Here is a 15,986-nt window from a genome sequence, read left to right as displayed (position 1 = left end):
CGTACCGAAAGTGAAGTAGCAACTTTCAGCTTTTGAAACTGAGTCAAGATTTCGATGCAAATGCCTCTTTCAGTTTCTAAAGAGCCAGCCTTCGATCCCAGTAAGTTTCTTTCGATCGTCTTTAACCATAGGTCGAGAAATTCTAAAGTCAAGAGTTAGTATTAAACTGGAACCGTTGGTATAACGTCATGGGATTATGGGTGTATACACGGTCCATTAAATCGTGTCGTTATCAGTGAGTCAAAGCTGTGGTGCGGTGACGCATATGCGTATAGGGCCCTGTCTTTTTTTTCACTCTGTCAGCATAATAAAGATATCAAGTTGTCTTAATCGCTTGTTCGTGTGCTGACTACAAATTATTACAACACACGCAAAGCATCGGTTCCACGTTCTGGACATTAAACAACAAAGAGCTTGCGTCGTCTGCTAGCACGCATCGCGGTTCCCCGTGCAAGCCTTTCACACTGCCTAATAGTTCCCTGGTGTCATCATTTACAATTAATAGTCACGGTAACATGAATTGTTAATGATATATTAAGTCTAATCAGTTCATACAGTATTCATGGCAGACAGTACTAATGTTCTCTTGGGGTTTTAGGGGGATGGTTATCGTGAATTATAGAGAAACAAAAATGTAAATCTTATAGCTTAGTTTACGACAACTCGTTGGCACCAATCTGTGAGTGACGTTAATGATGTTCCAGTTGCAACATTCTCACAGAATGTAACTGGTATACCCTTTCAATGTGACTGGTGACCTTTTTCAAGTATTTAAACGTAAATTACTACAGCCGTGACTTTCAAAACACTTCAGGGGCGACCTTAATGGCTTGTGTGGAATGGACGTATAAGCAGATGTACGATCAACGTCATAATGACGTTGTAAACTAATGACGTCGTCATTTAAAATATTGAAACTTGTTCAAGATATTTCAATAGTCAATCTACTTTATAATAAGAATACGAATAGTAGGTTCTTATATACCGCACTATCGCATCCTATGGTGTTAAAGCGCTCAGTATTTTGTCCTGAAATAGGAGCTGCATTTGTGAAGTATTATACCTATTTCTTTATATCACCATGGCGATGGTTTACAAGATGCTTTTGCGAAATATGCTGTCGATCAAACCAGGAAAACCGGGGCGAATCCCGCCTCTTTATACGACAAGTGCACTGGGTTATTTTACATGCCTTGCACAACACACGGAACCATCGGCTTTACGTTCCACAACACACGGTACCATCGGCTCATATGTCCCACCCGAAGGACTCGGCAATAATGGTTTAAGACAGTTGCTTATAATGGTATGATTAGAACAAATACTTTTAAGGACATCAAGTGCCACGACCGGGCCCTCTATGCTTCGAAACAGAATTATTTGCAAATTATTCCTCGTTAAACTGCCATGTTTCTAAAGTTGTATCATGACGGGAAAAAAACTAGACGTGGCCACTCGGACACTTCATTGAAAGTGCCATCACGGCACGCTCAATTTGCCCCCATCTTATAAAACACAGTCTAGACACGTCTACAATTAGATTTCAACTACAAGCATTTAGCAGAAGAAAACAACATCTTCTCATTTACAAACTATTGTCGATGAAAGTGTTTCTCGTCTTCAAGTATAATTCATTCGTGGGGGCAATTTGGGGGAGAAACGTGGACGGGCGTTTCAAAAAGGCTGGTGTGATTCAATTGAGTGAGATGACTTCCAAACCTTAGTTACATCAATACGTTGGTATTGATTGGTTTTTGGCACCTGTCTTTACTCGGAAACATCACCCTTGGTCTAATTGCCTCGGGAGTTGTTATTGACGTTTCGTAGGGGGGAGTGGGGGCGGGGATTGCACGGTGGTTGGTGTGTGTGGGACGAGATCCAACCACGCTCAAATTGACGTCTGTGTTTTATTAGGTTTTAAGTCGCTGTGTATCAGTTGAAAATGCTATCTCTACGCCACCTGCAACACTTTCTACATCTGCGGTTGAGCCACGTAGAATTTGCAATTGGAAATGTGTTGCTTACCGTTAGTTCGTACAGAGCTGTACCTATACACATCTGCATTTTAGGGTAGCAATTTGTGTAGACGGTTTTAGTTAGGAGGGGAAATGGTCAGTATGCTAAGCATCTACAGGTTTCTTGTCTCTCTTTCCAAGATACCGTGCACCTTTAAGGAGTTTTAGCTCTTCTCAGTTGTTTAGGTTTATAAGTCTAACCCTACGAAGTTTACATTGGTTAGAAGTAACTACATGAGTAACCGTTTGGGTATAAAGCATAAAGCATGTTGTCATCTCTCATGGAAAGAAAGAGTGTTTGCTCTGAAAATGCTTTTATTATCTGTATTTTGATAAACATGTATGCTATTTGTTGGAGGGGTCTGGGAGGGCACATCGCTTTGATGACAGTTTTTAAAACTTTTGCCTTACCCTGGACGGCCCCTGCCAACAAAGAATAATTATGTCGGAAGATTTAAAGTAAGATCCTTTATTGTACTGACGTTTAGAGTAGACCCCGCTCGTATTCATGAAATGTTAAGTTCAAATCGCAAGACGCAGCCCTGGCTAATTGAGCGGGTTTTTTTTGCAGCTCACACCCGCCATCTTAGAAACTAAATATTTACACCTCGTATCAAGGGCATGGGTCACTTAAGAAGTGAAGTAGCTCCCATTGGAATAAAGTAAAAACCATTCCTTACGGGAATAAGTTTATCTTAAATTCTGAGTCTCTTATTCACTCTATATACCTTTGCCGCCATCTCTCCCTCCCTCCCAGCCGGAGGGAGTCGCTAACGAGTGCTAGTCTTAAGTACGCCCGGTGCACTCTAGCAGTATGAATAATAGCAGTGGGTTCCTACGGTAGATGATGTGCTCAAATGAACGCACAATTTGCATTTCTTTAGTCATGGTCAGTGAATATGAATGAAGTTTTTTACCTTTCGTAATATACACCCTACGGCTACCCCTCTAGGTACAACAGGAGCTTTAATATTTGTGTTTGTCAAGAACATGTTTTACATTTTCTGACAAAATCTTTGGATCTTGACAATATAAAATTCAAACAGCTATAACCTTAAAATATTAAGGGGATCGAGCATGATGAAGAGTTAGAGTCAAAATGGTTCGAGGGCGAATTGGTCATATTAATTACAGTACTGAGGTCTTTCTTAGAGGGTAACCAGCTAGTTCTCACGGCAATATGATTGAGGGGAACCGGTTAATGAACTTTCCATACTGAGTATGGCATAATTATCGAACACATTCCAGCACTTTAATAGCATCGCTTATAATGCCTAATGCCATGACGTAATGAAGTTATTTGAGAAGGGCGCCCTCGATTAGAGGTCAAAAGAAGATGCTCACGGCCCGAACATCTGACGTCACACTTCCGAATGTTACGAATAAAGACGTGGGACCAGTCTACGTTGCTATTTGACCCTATCATGTGCGCCGTGCGTACAAGATATGCGCTGTCAGAGTTGTATTGTGGTTTTACCATTGATCTCTATTGGTGCGTTCGTTTAGCTTCCCTGGGTCGACCCCGGTCTGCCCCGGTACGTTCGAATAGCTTTGACGGGTCTCACCCGGGTCAGCCCCCAGTGCCCTGCTTGTGGAGTGGGTCACTTGGGGGCTGGCCCCAGGTAAACGACGTCACTACGAGAGCTCTTGTCATGTCAGGGGCTCACCCGAGTGAGCACCGCGGGGTAGACCCAGGGAAGCTAAACGAACGCACACATAATAGATATAAACGGGTTGAAACTACAAAGTGACGTCAGCGTGATGACGTCACTGACTAAGGCTCATTTCTTTTTGGAGGGAGATTTTTACTATTGACCGGTGCGTTCTGCACTTTGTGATAAACGCGCAAGCTAATTTCTTTGGGCACTTACGTAGCAGTTCGACATATTGTAGTACATTTCTTACCAATTAATTATTATTATACATGAAGTTACCAGTACACTACAGTGATGAGCTGTGACTCTAATCGTCAGAACATCCGGCATGGGGTGCCTCAAGGCTCTATCCTTGGGCCACTGCTTTTTCTGATTTACATCAATGATCTTCACAACTCTTCTTCGCTTCTGAACTTCACTCTTTTCGCCGACGATACAACCATCTTTTACTCTAGCCAGGACGTTACTTCCTTGATAGACACTCTCAACTCTGAACTCTGCTCTATTTCTTCGTGGTTTAAAGCAAACAAACTTTCTTTAAATCACAACAAAACTAACTTTATTCTCTTTACCAAGTCAGCTCGTCCACTAGAGATTTTCTTGCCTCAATTGGTTATTGACAATATTCCCATCAACAGGGTATCTTCTGCAAAATTTCTGGGCGTTACCATTGATCAAAGCCTTTCCTGGACTGAACACATTTCTTCTATTTCTAAAACCGTTTCCCAAAACACAGGCGTTCTATCTAAACTCCGCTTCTTTCTTCCAGCTACCTCTATGCGCTTACTGTACAACTCTCTTATTCTACCGTATTTGAATTATTGTAACATTGTCTGGGCGCAATACCAGCAATAGTAAATTGAACGCCTTGTCTGTTATCCAAAAAAGGGCCATTCGCATATGCACTTTTTCTCATTTCCGGGACCACTCTGCACCCCTTTTCGCGCGTCTATGCACCCTTACTATTACTGACATCAATAAACTTCAAACTGGCATTTTTATGTTAAAATATACTAATAATCTCCTTCCTCGATCATTTTCCACTTTCTTCAAATCGGTTCATGAAGTCCATGACTACTCAACCTGTTTCTTCCTTTCACGCGCACCCTGTACTCTAGCAACACCCTTCGATTCACTGGTCCACGTCTTTGGAATGCTATCTCTAGCAATTTAAGATCAATGCCGTTCGTGGGTCGATTTAAGATCTTTTACAAAAGATTCCTCCTCTCCCACTATGTAACATAGCTTTTCTCTCCACTTATTTATTTTCTTTTGTCGTCTTCAGTTAGCCTGGTTTAACACTCTTTGTGTTTTTGTCGTCAGCATTTTGTGTTGTCAGTGTGTAATTGTCTTGCCCTTGTTTCTTCTTCGATGTTTATTTGTTTGTTTGTTTGTTTGTTTGTTTGTTTGTTTGTTTGTTTGTTTTCTTGTCTGTATAAAGGCTGTTGTCTATAAGCCACGGCTTAACTAACAGCCTCATGCTCTCGCTCCTGTATTGTACATAGTTAATTCCTAGTTATTAATTTATTATTTGCTTTTAGTTTATATTGTTTTTCTGTATAATTTAATACACTTTAGATCTGTTAAATTTCTATGTACTGTCTAATTCTCACAATTGTTTTGTTTTCTCAACAAGAGTACGAAATAAACGTGTATTGAATGATTGAAGTTCATTCAGTACGTAGTTCTGTAATTTGCGGTAATGTGTTTCTGGCATTGAAATTGCGGTAATGTGTTTCTGGTAATAAAACACAACAAAGCTCGACAGAAAACAAAGGACAAATACTTTCCGAAAAACCAAACAACAACAACAATTACAAAGATTACAAAACAACCAAACAACATCTTCAAAGACACCAAGATGGAAATGTGTTTGTGGAAATAAATATGAACTTAATTCAATTGAATTGAAAAGTGTAAACCATCACAAAGCTCGACAGAAAAAGAAAGGACAAACACTTTCCGAAAACAAACAAACAACAAAACAACATTTCTAAAGACTACAAAACAACCAAACAACATTTTTAAAAACAGCAAGATGGAAATGTGTTGTGGAAATAAATGTGAACTCAATTTAATTTAATTGAAAAGTGTAAACCACCACAAAGCTCGACAGAAAACAAAGACAGCAATATATTTGGTAAAACGTTATGACCAAGCAGCACCTTCTACTGACTAATTTCAGCCAGAAACAAATAAACCTCAACAATGTGTTTTTTGTGTGGAATAGTTGCCAAGGCTACCTGCGATTTTAATATCGACTGTGAGAGCATAATGCTTGTCATATTAAAGTGGCGAGTTAAAGATGAGAACACCAGGAAGTTGTGGGGGTTATTGACAAAAGGGTTTCTTTGGTTTGCCTTGGTATCGTGGCGCCTTTGCGAGACGATGTCAATATTCATTACACTTTCGCTATTGAAAATAGCTATTTAAGTGTACGTGATAAAACACCACTGTATTTGTCTCTGTTATTATTTCCAACGCGCTATTTTGCAAGTTTATTATTTATTGAGACATCATAAATAGGCACCCGATGTGTGTGGACTCTCCAGCTTATACTAGTATTATTCTATCTTTATATTTGAATGTATACAAAACACTTTCAAAACAACCGTGAAGACTCGTCTTTTTCACACTATATTCAGTAACATTCTTTAAAAATAGTAACTGGATTTTGTTTAGTTTCTCTTGATCTTTGCACCGCTGGAGGACAACCAAAAAGGGAACTTTGTTGTAATTATTGTACTGTCCGAAAAAAATGAAATAAAATAAACAACATAAAAACACCTTAAGTAAACAAATGGTTTCGAGGGTGAAAAGACAGTGCGCGACTGGCTTTTAACACCTTTTTGAAGAATGCCTCGCAACCACAGCTTTAGACTCCCTTCGAGCCGTTTAGGTATATATCGCCCACTGGTTTGCTCCCAATGTGTCAATACCCACTTTTGTCATATTCGGTAGTGTAGAGTTTTGTTTTGTTTACGAGGAAATGAAGCACCATTTCGCATTCTCCTGGGTGCATTCAATTTAACATACCCACATCGTTACTTACTAGTTGACCATTCGGTTGATTTCCACGGGGATCACCGACCAGTCCTTAATGAGACCGACCATCCTCTTGTGGAATGGTCAGCCAATGGTTTGCAAAACACGTAAAAAAGGGATGTACTTTCGTAGTCCATGATTCAGTCCGGCCGACTAAAAACGATCGAAGCCTCCTCTCTCCACTTCGTGAGTGCATATGGGTCGATGTACGGCGGGCATGAGGGTCCACGGAGCGCACACACTGAAAGCGCTTCCCGTTGCAGCAGAAATACGTGTTGTCTGCTAACAGAGAGTGAAGTGAACGTTATCAAAAAACAAAATTTGCGCAAATACAACTCCACAGAATGCCACGATTTCACTGGTTGAGTGTTTATAATGTAAACTCAGCTAACATGTTGGATTATCAGTTTTTTTCAAGAGTGAAGGCTGAAATAGGGGAAGCAAATGGATGTCCCCAGCCACCTACGCTTGTGTTATGAATCGTAAACTTGTCCACGCATTTTTTTCTTAGTCTTCCCATCAATTTAGCTTAAATCATCAGGGCCCAATTTCATGGCTCAGACCGTAAGCACAGAATCGGCGCTTACGGAAGCAGGGAATTGTGTACTTACGGCAAGCATATTTCACGGGTTAGCAGCAAATTTTGTCTTCTGCGTTGCGTTCTCCAGGTTACTAGTCATTCTACGCTTACAAGGCTAGCACAGAAATTGATCGTAAGCGCAGAATTCGACAGTAAGCAGAACCATGAAATTGGGCCCAGTTAGCTTTCAAAATAATTGTTATTGCCTCGGTTCTTTTTACGTGATAAGTGGTGCCAACGTACCAACATTTCTTTTCGGAGTCGAAACTGTTCGCTGCTTTTGCTATTCAACTCGCTGCTTTCATAGAAACCCTATCATATGCCTATGACGTCACAAGCATTGTCACACGGTTTTAGTGTATGAAAGTCAAAGACACTGTTATGACTGAATGGGTTTTTTCTTCTCAATTCCTTATAATTCTCTTTCCCTTTTGAAGGAAATATTCATCGTATTTATTGAGTTCAAAGATAGAAAATTCCCTATCATTATTTGATTACCGCGTGCGGTTGTGTTTAGGCCGGAACTCACATAATCAGCCATATGGTCGTTTCGCCTAATCTGCAAACCCTTCAAAACACTTGACGTTCCCATAAGAGCAAAACACCAAACTCTTCATGACACTTTAAAGCACCGACAGACATTTTGATAAGCACCGGGCTTATGGTGTAGTGTGTTTCCACTCACATTAGTCAGCTACGCAAACAATCGCACGCATAAAATATTGAAAAATGAGTGGTCTTGCAACTACTATATTTGTACAGAAATGAGCTCATCATAATTGTTGAAAAGATTATAGTCCATCCTCCACCTGTCAGTCTCTGGAAAAGCAGAGGCACTTGTAATATACAATTTATGTCTTTGACGACATAGACTCAACGTCACCTTTATTTATATCTCAGGTTTATACTTGAGTATCTTTAATATATTCATGATTTTCTAAAAATCAATAATTATTTTATTCGTCGATTGCAGATCTATCTCTTTTATTGTTTTTGGTAATGAAACCAAGGGTGTCTCATAAGTGAGCTTCAGCTCGCAAGCCTAGGGATTGTGAACCAGAAACACAGGTTCTATGATAAGTGTTCGTGGTTCTTTTACAAGCACTACCAATCATAGCACACGGGACCTACGCTTCAATGTCCCATCCGAAGGTGAAGCAATTATGGTAAAGTGTACTGTTCAAGGACACAGGTGTCATGACTGGGACTCGAGCCCACACTCTGCTGATCAGAAACACCAGAGCTTGAGTCCGGTACTCTTAACTGCTCGGTGGAGAAGTTATCCAATACAATATCGATATGCATTTTCTCCTGACCTACAACTTTAAGTCTTTATAAGGAGGAAACAAGATGGCAGAATCGAGGAATATCCCCACACTCATCTTGATTTCTGTTCTTTTCTCTCCTTTGTGTGTTACAGGAACTCGTTCCGGAAACTGAAGAGACGAAAGCAAATGAGATACTGCTTGAAGAATTGAGGGCTGAACTTTTCAACGAACTCCTTCAGGAGCTTGAGGACGAGGTTGCAAAGGGCCTTACCCCCGAAGGACGCGATCTGTTTCACAAGAGGTTGACAAGTCTCAACTCTGAGTGGCGTGCTAAGAGAGGGCGCACCAACATGTATGGGTCGTCTCAACTATCAAGACTAAGCAGTGGATTCAACAAGCGGACTCTGACTGACGATGAGAGCGCGCTTGAAGATTTATTGGATGATGCAGAGGTCAAACGCGGACGTTCTTCGTTTGCAGGCTCTAGCCGACTAACTAATCTGGGAAGTGGGTTCACCAAGAAGAGTGATCCTGGAGTATGGTTGGACAGTGAGGACAAAAGAGGGCGCTCTTCATTCTCGGGTTCGAGCCGACTTACTAATCTAGCAAGTGGTTTTAACAAGAGAGACGGAGACGCGTACCTACTGGATGACTTCTTAAGTAAAAGGGGTCGCTCGGCATTCAGCGGCTCAAGAGGTTTGACCAATTTAGCAAGTGGCTTCAATAAGAGAGAAGAAGCTGTCAAAAGGGGGCGCTCCTCCTTTGCCGGTATGAGCGGGCTGACGCACCTTGGAAGTGGCTTCAATAAGAGAGGCGATTTCTTAGAAGATGTGTATGCAAATGAAGATAAGAGAGGGCGCTCCGCTTTTTCAGGGTCGAAGGGGCTGACAAACCTGGCCAGTGGCTTCAATAAGAGAAGCGATGGAGACCTGAGCCTATGGGAGGAGAACGATGTCAAGAGAGGGCGCACTTCGCTGTCAGGGTCTGGTGGGTTGACCAATTTAGGGAGCGGGTTCAACAAGCGAAGCGACGATGGCGCAGACGCATGGAATGTAGTCAAGAGAGGGCGCACTTCGCTGTCAGGGTCGGGTGGGTTGACCCATTTAAGTAGCGGGTTCCACAAGAGGAGTGATGATGGTGCAGACGCATGGGAAGGGAACGTTGAAAAGAGAGGGCGCACTTCGCTTTCGGGTTCAAGTGGATTGACCCATTTAGGGAGCGGGTTCCATAAAAGAAGCGAAGATGGTGCGGACGCATGGCAAGAGAATGAAGAAAAGAGAGGGCGCACTTCGCTTTCAGGTTCAAGTGGGTTGACCCATTTAAGTAGCGGGTTCCACAAGAGGAGCGACGATGATGCAGACGCATGGCAAGAGAATGAAGAAAAGAGAGGGCGCACTTCGCTTTCGGGTTCAAGTGGGTTGACCCATTTAAGCAGCGGGTTCCACAAGAGGAGCGACGATGATGCAGACGCATGGCAAGAGAATGAAGAAAAGAGAGGGCGCACTTCGCTTTCGGGTTCAAGTGGGTTGACCCATTTAAGTAGCGGGTTCCACAAGAAGAGCGACGATGATGCAGACGCATGGCAAGAGAATGAAGAAAAGAGAGGGCGCACTTCGCTTTCGGGTTCAAGTGGGTTGACCCATTTAAGCAGCGGGTTCCACAAGAGGAGCGACGATGTTGCAGACGCATGGCAAGAGAACGAAGAAAAGAGAGGGCGCTCTTCGTTTTCAGGATCAAATGGGTTAACCAATTTAGCAAGCGGGTTCCATAAACGAAGCGAAGATGGTGCAGGCGCATGGCAAGAAAATGAAGAAAAGAGAGGGCGCACTTCTCTTTCGGGTTCAAGTGGGTTGACCCATTTAGGGAGCGGGTTCCACAAAAGGAGCGACCAAGATGCCTGGGAAGGATTGGAGGACAAGCGAGGGCGCTCTCTCTTTACCGGATCAAGCCGGCTCACCAACCTCAACAGCGGGTTCAACAAAAAGAGCGATCCAAGTTACAGTGGATTTGAAGAGAAACGCGAAACGACTGAAGGCGACGATTCTTAGGCCGGGCATATGAGGAACTGGTGATTAACAGATCAACTCGCATAACTTGATGACGTCATTGGCCATGGTTCAATACAGTAGCACGTGTAGTTCGCGTGGACTATGGCAGAGTGATGGGTGACGCCAACACGGAATTGGTTATCCACAACAGATAATAACTTTACGATTGGGTTGGTTTACTTATACCTTATCCAGATTTATAAACCCTAACACTTTAGGCACACTGACAGAGAGCTGTCGTTGTCGTCAAAGCACGACCCAAAAAACCTGTTTTGTCTGCTTTTTGCGTGCTGCGTGGCAGCTGAAAAGCCAACCAGAGTCATTAGTGGTTTTGTAGGCATTCAAATGTCAAAACCATGTAATCGCATTTAGTTTGGCCTCCTATTAGAATGTGATTTTAAATGAAAAACTACAACTTTAAACATGGTTTTGCTTTCGAGCATGGCACAATGTTCAGTTTTGAGCGGACTGCTGAAGTTAATCAAATCAATTTCACCTTTGAAAGTTTGCGTAAATTAATTACTTTAAATTGTTCTGGCCAAGTGCTCTGTTTAATTCTATATTAAATACCGGAACCAACCACGTAAAGATGCAAGATAAATATTCACCTCATGTAAATGAATGACAAAAATAGGTAAAGCATTAATACGTGTTATTATAAGAGGAATTCATTATGTTATAACATTGTATATTCTTTATTTATCTGGTAATGGGCGAACATGAACTACTTTAGTTGATTTTTTGTTGAGCAATTACCTTTTGGCAACCTATGGACATTATCAATTTGTTCAGCTAAATAGTTAACTTGGCCATCAACCTCGTTACAGATGTCTTTCTCTCGATCATAAAAGTAATAAGAAATGCTTCTTTGGCTATCAGCTTTATGCTTAATAATCTGATTCCGCTTAAAGGCACTGGTCACTACTGGTATTTACTCAAAATAATCGTTAGCATAAAAACTTACTTGATTACGAGGAATGGAGAGCTGTTGATAGTTTAAAAATCAAGCATCTGCAAAGCACACAACTTCGCGTGACAAGGGTGTAATTCAAGTTTGTTATTTTGTGCATATGTTGAGATACACCAAATGAGAAGACTGGTCTTTGACAATTAACAATAGTGTCCAGTGTCTTTAAAAAGATGATTATTTTGTTACGAATTTCACGCAATGTCTTTCCCTGAAACCGTGTCACGATTGCTTTCATACAGCACTTAAACTGTAAATATATACATTACACTGGATTAAGTTATTTTATGTACTGTTACGTTACGTTCCGCTACGTTAAGTTATTTTACGTAATGCTACGTCACGCTACGTGACGGTATGTCGCTAATAAATACCTCACAGTCACTAAAACAGCATTATGATGTAACTTTTTTTTACGTTACGTTGCTTTAAGTTACGTTACGACGTTATCGATAAGAATCTGGGATTGGCCATGCTTGGGACAGGGTCGCAGTTGTGTACAGTAAAAAAGATGAGTAAAAACTACTTTTTCCAGGACTAAGTGAAGTTCACCTCTCGCTTATTCCGAAATAAGGATCATTGGGTTGATTTCACAATGATAAAGGACTAGTCCTAACTTAGGAATAGTCATAGGATATATTAAAAACATAAAGGCTAGTCTTAAGTAAGGCCGAGTTAACTCGTCCTAACTCGAGATAAGACTAGTCTTAACTTTTTATAGAATCCACACCTGAAACTGAGGAACAGCGTTGGGAGCCACACGTTATGGAAATTATTGTAGGATACCAATAGACACCAACGATATCAACTTTGACTCTAAACAATCCGCCCAATCCAGTTACTCGTTACTCACCAACTAGACTTGATTCAAGTCCCTTGATCGTGTGAGGTCCCAAACACAACGCGCCAGCAGTCAAGTACCAATATACGGCTCTGAGTATAAGACAAGTGCGCCCCCATCGTCAAAATGTAGTTAATGCAGCCAAGCAGAACAGGTTGGGGCCCGGAAAACAGTTATTTTCTGTGGCGCTGGCACGGGATAGGGACTTGAGTCAAGTCTACTCACCAACCTACATAAAATCTAAATTGCTAGTTTGTTATAATTCAATGTGATAAGATTGTCCTGCTACTGCTAAATCATTAAGGTGATTCTTTTCAGAAAAGATAATAATAGTAAGCTACAACTAATGTCTCAAAATGTTCAATAATGTTCATCACTTGCACACGATAATGCAACACTATAATACATGTACGATGCATCTTGCGGTAGCAGATTTCTGTACATGCGTTATAGCTTAGCTGTTTGGGGATAGAGATGTACACTACATGTCACAAAATGGTTTACAGTGGGTTTCTCGCTTATGGAAACAGGTCTTACGAGTTGGCATGTTTAGTATCCGCCAGCTACTAGCTTTGTGAGATTGTGTAAAAGTGAGAAAGCGAGTGAGATTGAGTTTAATGTGTTTGCCTTTTGGGATTTGCCGGTTGGTTTATCACGCAGGACCGTACCCTGATTGAGCATAGCATAATTATAGCAATTCCAATTGAGTCCGCCCGGACACATTTGCATATGCAGTTGTGTCCGCCCCTGTGCAAAACCGTCCTTGCAGTAAATTAAACGCCATTGGTCGACGAAACACGCTCGCCATTTTTTTTTTTAATTTTTTTTTTGCAAGCTAAGAGCATGAATGACACGGAAAATGTTCGGCCGATGGGTATTCGCTGCAATCATAAATAACGTGAATATTCATGCTGCATATTATTAATATTGGGTTCAGCGCATGCACGCTCGCTTACGCGCGCACATACATGTACATGTCCGCCGGACGGTTTTTGCATAGCCCCGGACACGATTGCATATGCAGAAGTTTCTGAAGCGGACAGTATTGCATGGCGGCCACAATTGCATCTGACACCGGCCGCGCAAACGCTTTCTGACGTTAGGCGATGAAAGTGAAAATAAAAAGGACTCTCACGGGATTTGGAGACTGGGACAAGTCTAATCAATACCCGGTTTTCAGAATGGGGCACTTTGCACAAGTGCAAAATGAGGAAGTGTTGAGGCAGTGAGTGAGTGAAAGAGGAATTTTTGTGCGGTCAGTTTCTAATACCTGCAACAAGCGACGCTAAAGCAAAGTAGAGTTAATTTGAACAGTGTGGCAATACAATCTAGATCAGTTAGCGAGTACACAATGGAAAACTATTGTTGCTTTTTATTAGCGAAACAAAGTATTTCAGTTTATACCTTAAGTCCAACAAGAGTAGACTTGATTCAAGTCCCGTTCTGCGTGCGAAAGGTCCCCAGAAGCGCCGCGCCGTTTTCTGGCCATGGCCGGCACGGGATTGGGACTTGAATCAAGTCTAAACAAGAGTACGGGCTAAAGTATGTTGTCAGCGTTGTAATATAATTTGCTTTGCTACGATGTGCATTAAATACGGTATACATGTACTCAGTACTTTCCTGAAAAAAAATCCACAGGCGAATCACTCGGGTGGGATTCAAACTCTAACCTTTGCATTGCTAGAGCAGATGTCTTACCACTAGACCATCAATTAAGCTAGCCCTGCTATGTGTTGTAAAACATGTACAATTTATGATTGAACATTACATTATATTAAAATAAGGTATCACAGTAATTAATTTACCTCTAAAGAATATTTATTTTTAAAGAATACAAAAAAATTGTCGATTGTAAATTAATGTCATAAAGATTAAAACAACTTTTAAGTGAATGTGGTGAACACAAAGTCCATCGTGTGATGTTTTGTGGCTCTTCGTATAATTATACCCTTACCCTGGAAATAGTAAATTATTCCCAAAAGATCCAGGTATCTGCTAATAATTGAGTCGCATTGCTTTACTCATGAAACCCTGGGCAAATGAGTCTCCCAAATTCCGAAAATCTACTCCGCGGTGGTAAAAAATTAAATGCAAGACCAGTTCTCAAAAGAACATAATCTACCTACACAACACAGAGAAAACCAAATACCGAAACTTCCTTTTAAAACTGTAATTGCATAACTCGTATTTGCTACTGTTTGCCTATACCTTTATGTCTCCCGAATTCTGCCGGTGTAGAATATAAAGCAAGAACGGTTCTCAAACGAATAATACCCAGGAACACAAAGAAAACCAAAGGCCGAAAGTACCTTTTAAAAGGTGGATGTTTTCATAACTCGTATATGATGCTACTGTTGGCCTAAATCTTATAAACGGTCCGGGTATAGATTACTGTTTGTATAATTAGAAGAGTTTTCACAGATGTAATCTGGAAAAGCCCAATGGTGACAAAATGTAATATCATAGCCAACTACATCATCGTAAATCAAGCCTGAAATTATTGCAAAACTTAATAGTATCAATTTCCTTAGGGGGACGGGATAAAATGACGAGGCAAAACAACATATTCAGAAGTCATGACCTATTTATCGTGTCGTGGCTGTCTGGAATCCGATTTGTTATAGTGCCCTCTATCGGAGACATTGCACTTTTCATTGTAATAAATAGGCAACACGAGTTAAATAGGCAACACGCGCTTTAACGCAAGGAAACAGGTTTGACGAAAGTGAGATGGTTTGGTGCTTTCTCTATTGGTATAGAGTCGCTTCTGATATATTGGGCCAACACCTACTAACCATTAGTATAATACTTTTAAAAGGGTTATTGTAAAGCGAGGAGAAAACATGAAAACATTGTTGGTAATTACTCAAAATATTTATTTGCATAAAACCTTTTTTGGTGACGAGGGGAGAGGTTGATGGTATAAAACATTGTGAGAAACACCGCCCTCTGAAGTGCCATAGTTTTCGAGAAAGAAGTAATTTTCCACGAATTTGATTTCGGGACCTCACTTTTAGAACTTGAGGTCTCGAAATCAACCATCTAAACGCACACAACTTTGTGTGACAAGGGTTATTTTTTCTTTCATTATTATCTCGCAAGTTCGATGACCGATTGAGCTCAAATTGTCACAGGTTTGTTATTAAATGCATAAATTATGTTATGATACACCAACTGTGAAGGCTAGTCTTTGACAATTACCAATAGTGTCCACTGCCTTTAATGGAAACTGACAGTGCCCACAACAACAAACAACAGCAGCAACAACTACAGCAAAATGAGAGAGTAAATAAATAGTAGCCCAATGCCTGTAAGGGTTTCGTATTCTATTGGGAACCTCTAGACATACACAAGGATCACAGAAAACTGAAAAATGCGGGGAAGCTACTGAATTCAACCACTCGACATTGTTCCCGGGAATAATTCTATAGAGCTGATCAAACAGAAACTATTTTTTTTAATATCTAATTTGGGTAAGATTGTGTGTGTGTTTCTTTGACAGAAAAGGCGGAGGGGGTATTCAAATTTGGCATAATTTATTATTCGTGTCATAACACATTTTGGTTT

General features: G+C 40.9%; 1 protein-coding gene across 1 annotated transcript in view; it reads left to right on the top strand.

Annotated features, from left to right (window-relative positions):
* LOC139950654 (uncharacterized) overlaps window positions 1–14,311 on the top strand; it is a 44,720-nt gene extending 30,409 nt beyond the window's left edge. The window contains exon 2 of the mRNA XM_071949433.1: window positions 8,716–14,311. Coding sequence (XP_071805534.1) covers window positions 8,716–10,611 — 1,896 coding nt within the window. The 3' untranslated portion in view covers window positions 10,612–14,311. The remainder of the gene's footprint in view (window positions 1–8,715) is intronic.
* The last annotated feature ends 1,675 nt before the right edge of the window (window positions 14,312–15,986 follow it).

Source organism: Asterias amurensis, chromosome 18, assembly GCF_032118995.1.
Source record: "Asterias amurensis chromosome 18, ASM3211899v1".
Taxonomy (NCBI): Eukaryota; Metazoa; Echinodermata; class Asteroidea; order Forcipulatida; family Asteriidae; genus Asterias; species Asterias amurensis.
Note: the sequence above shows the minus strand (reverse complement) of the source record. Positions and strands in the feature narration are given on the sequence as shown.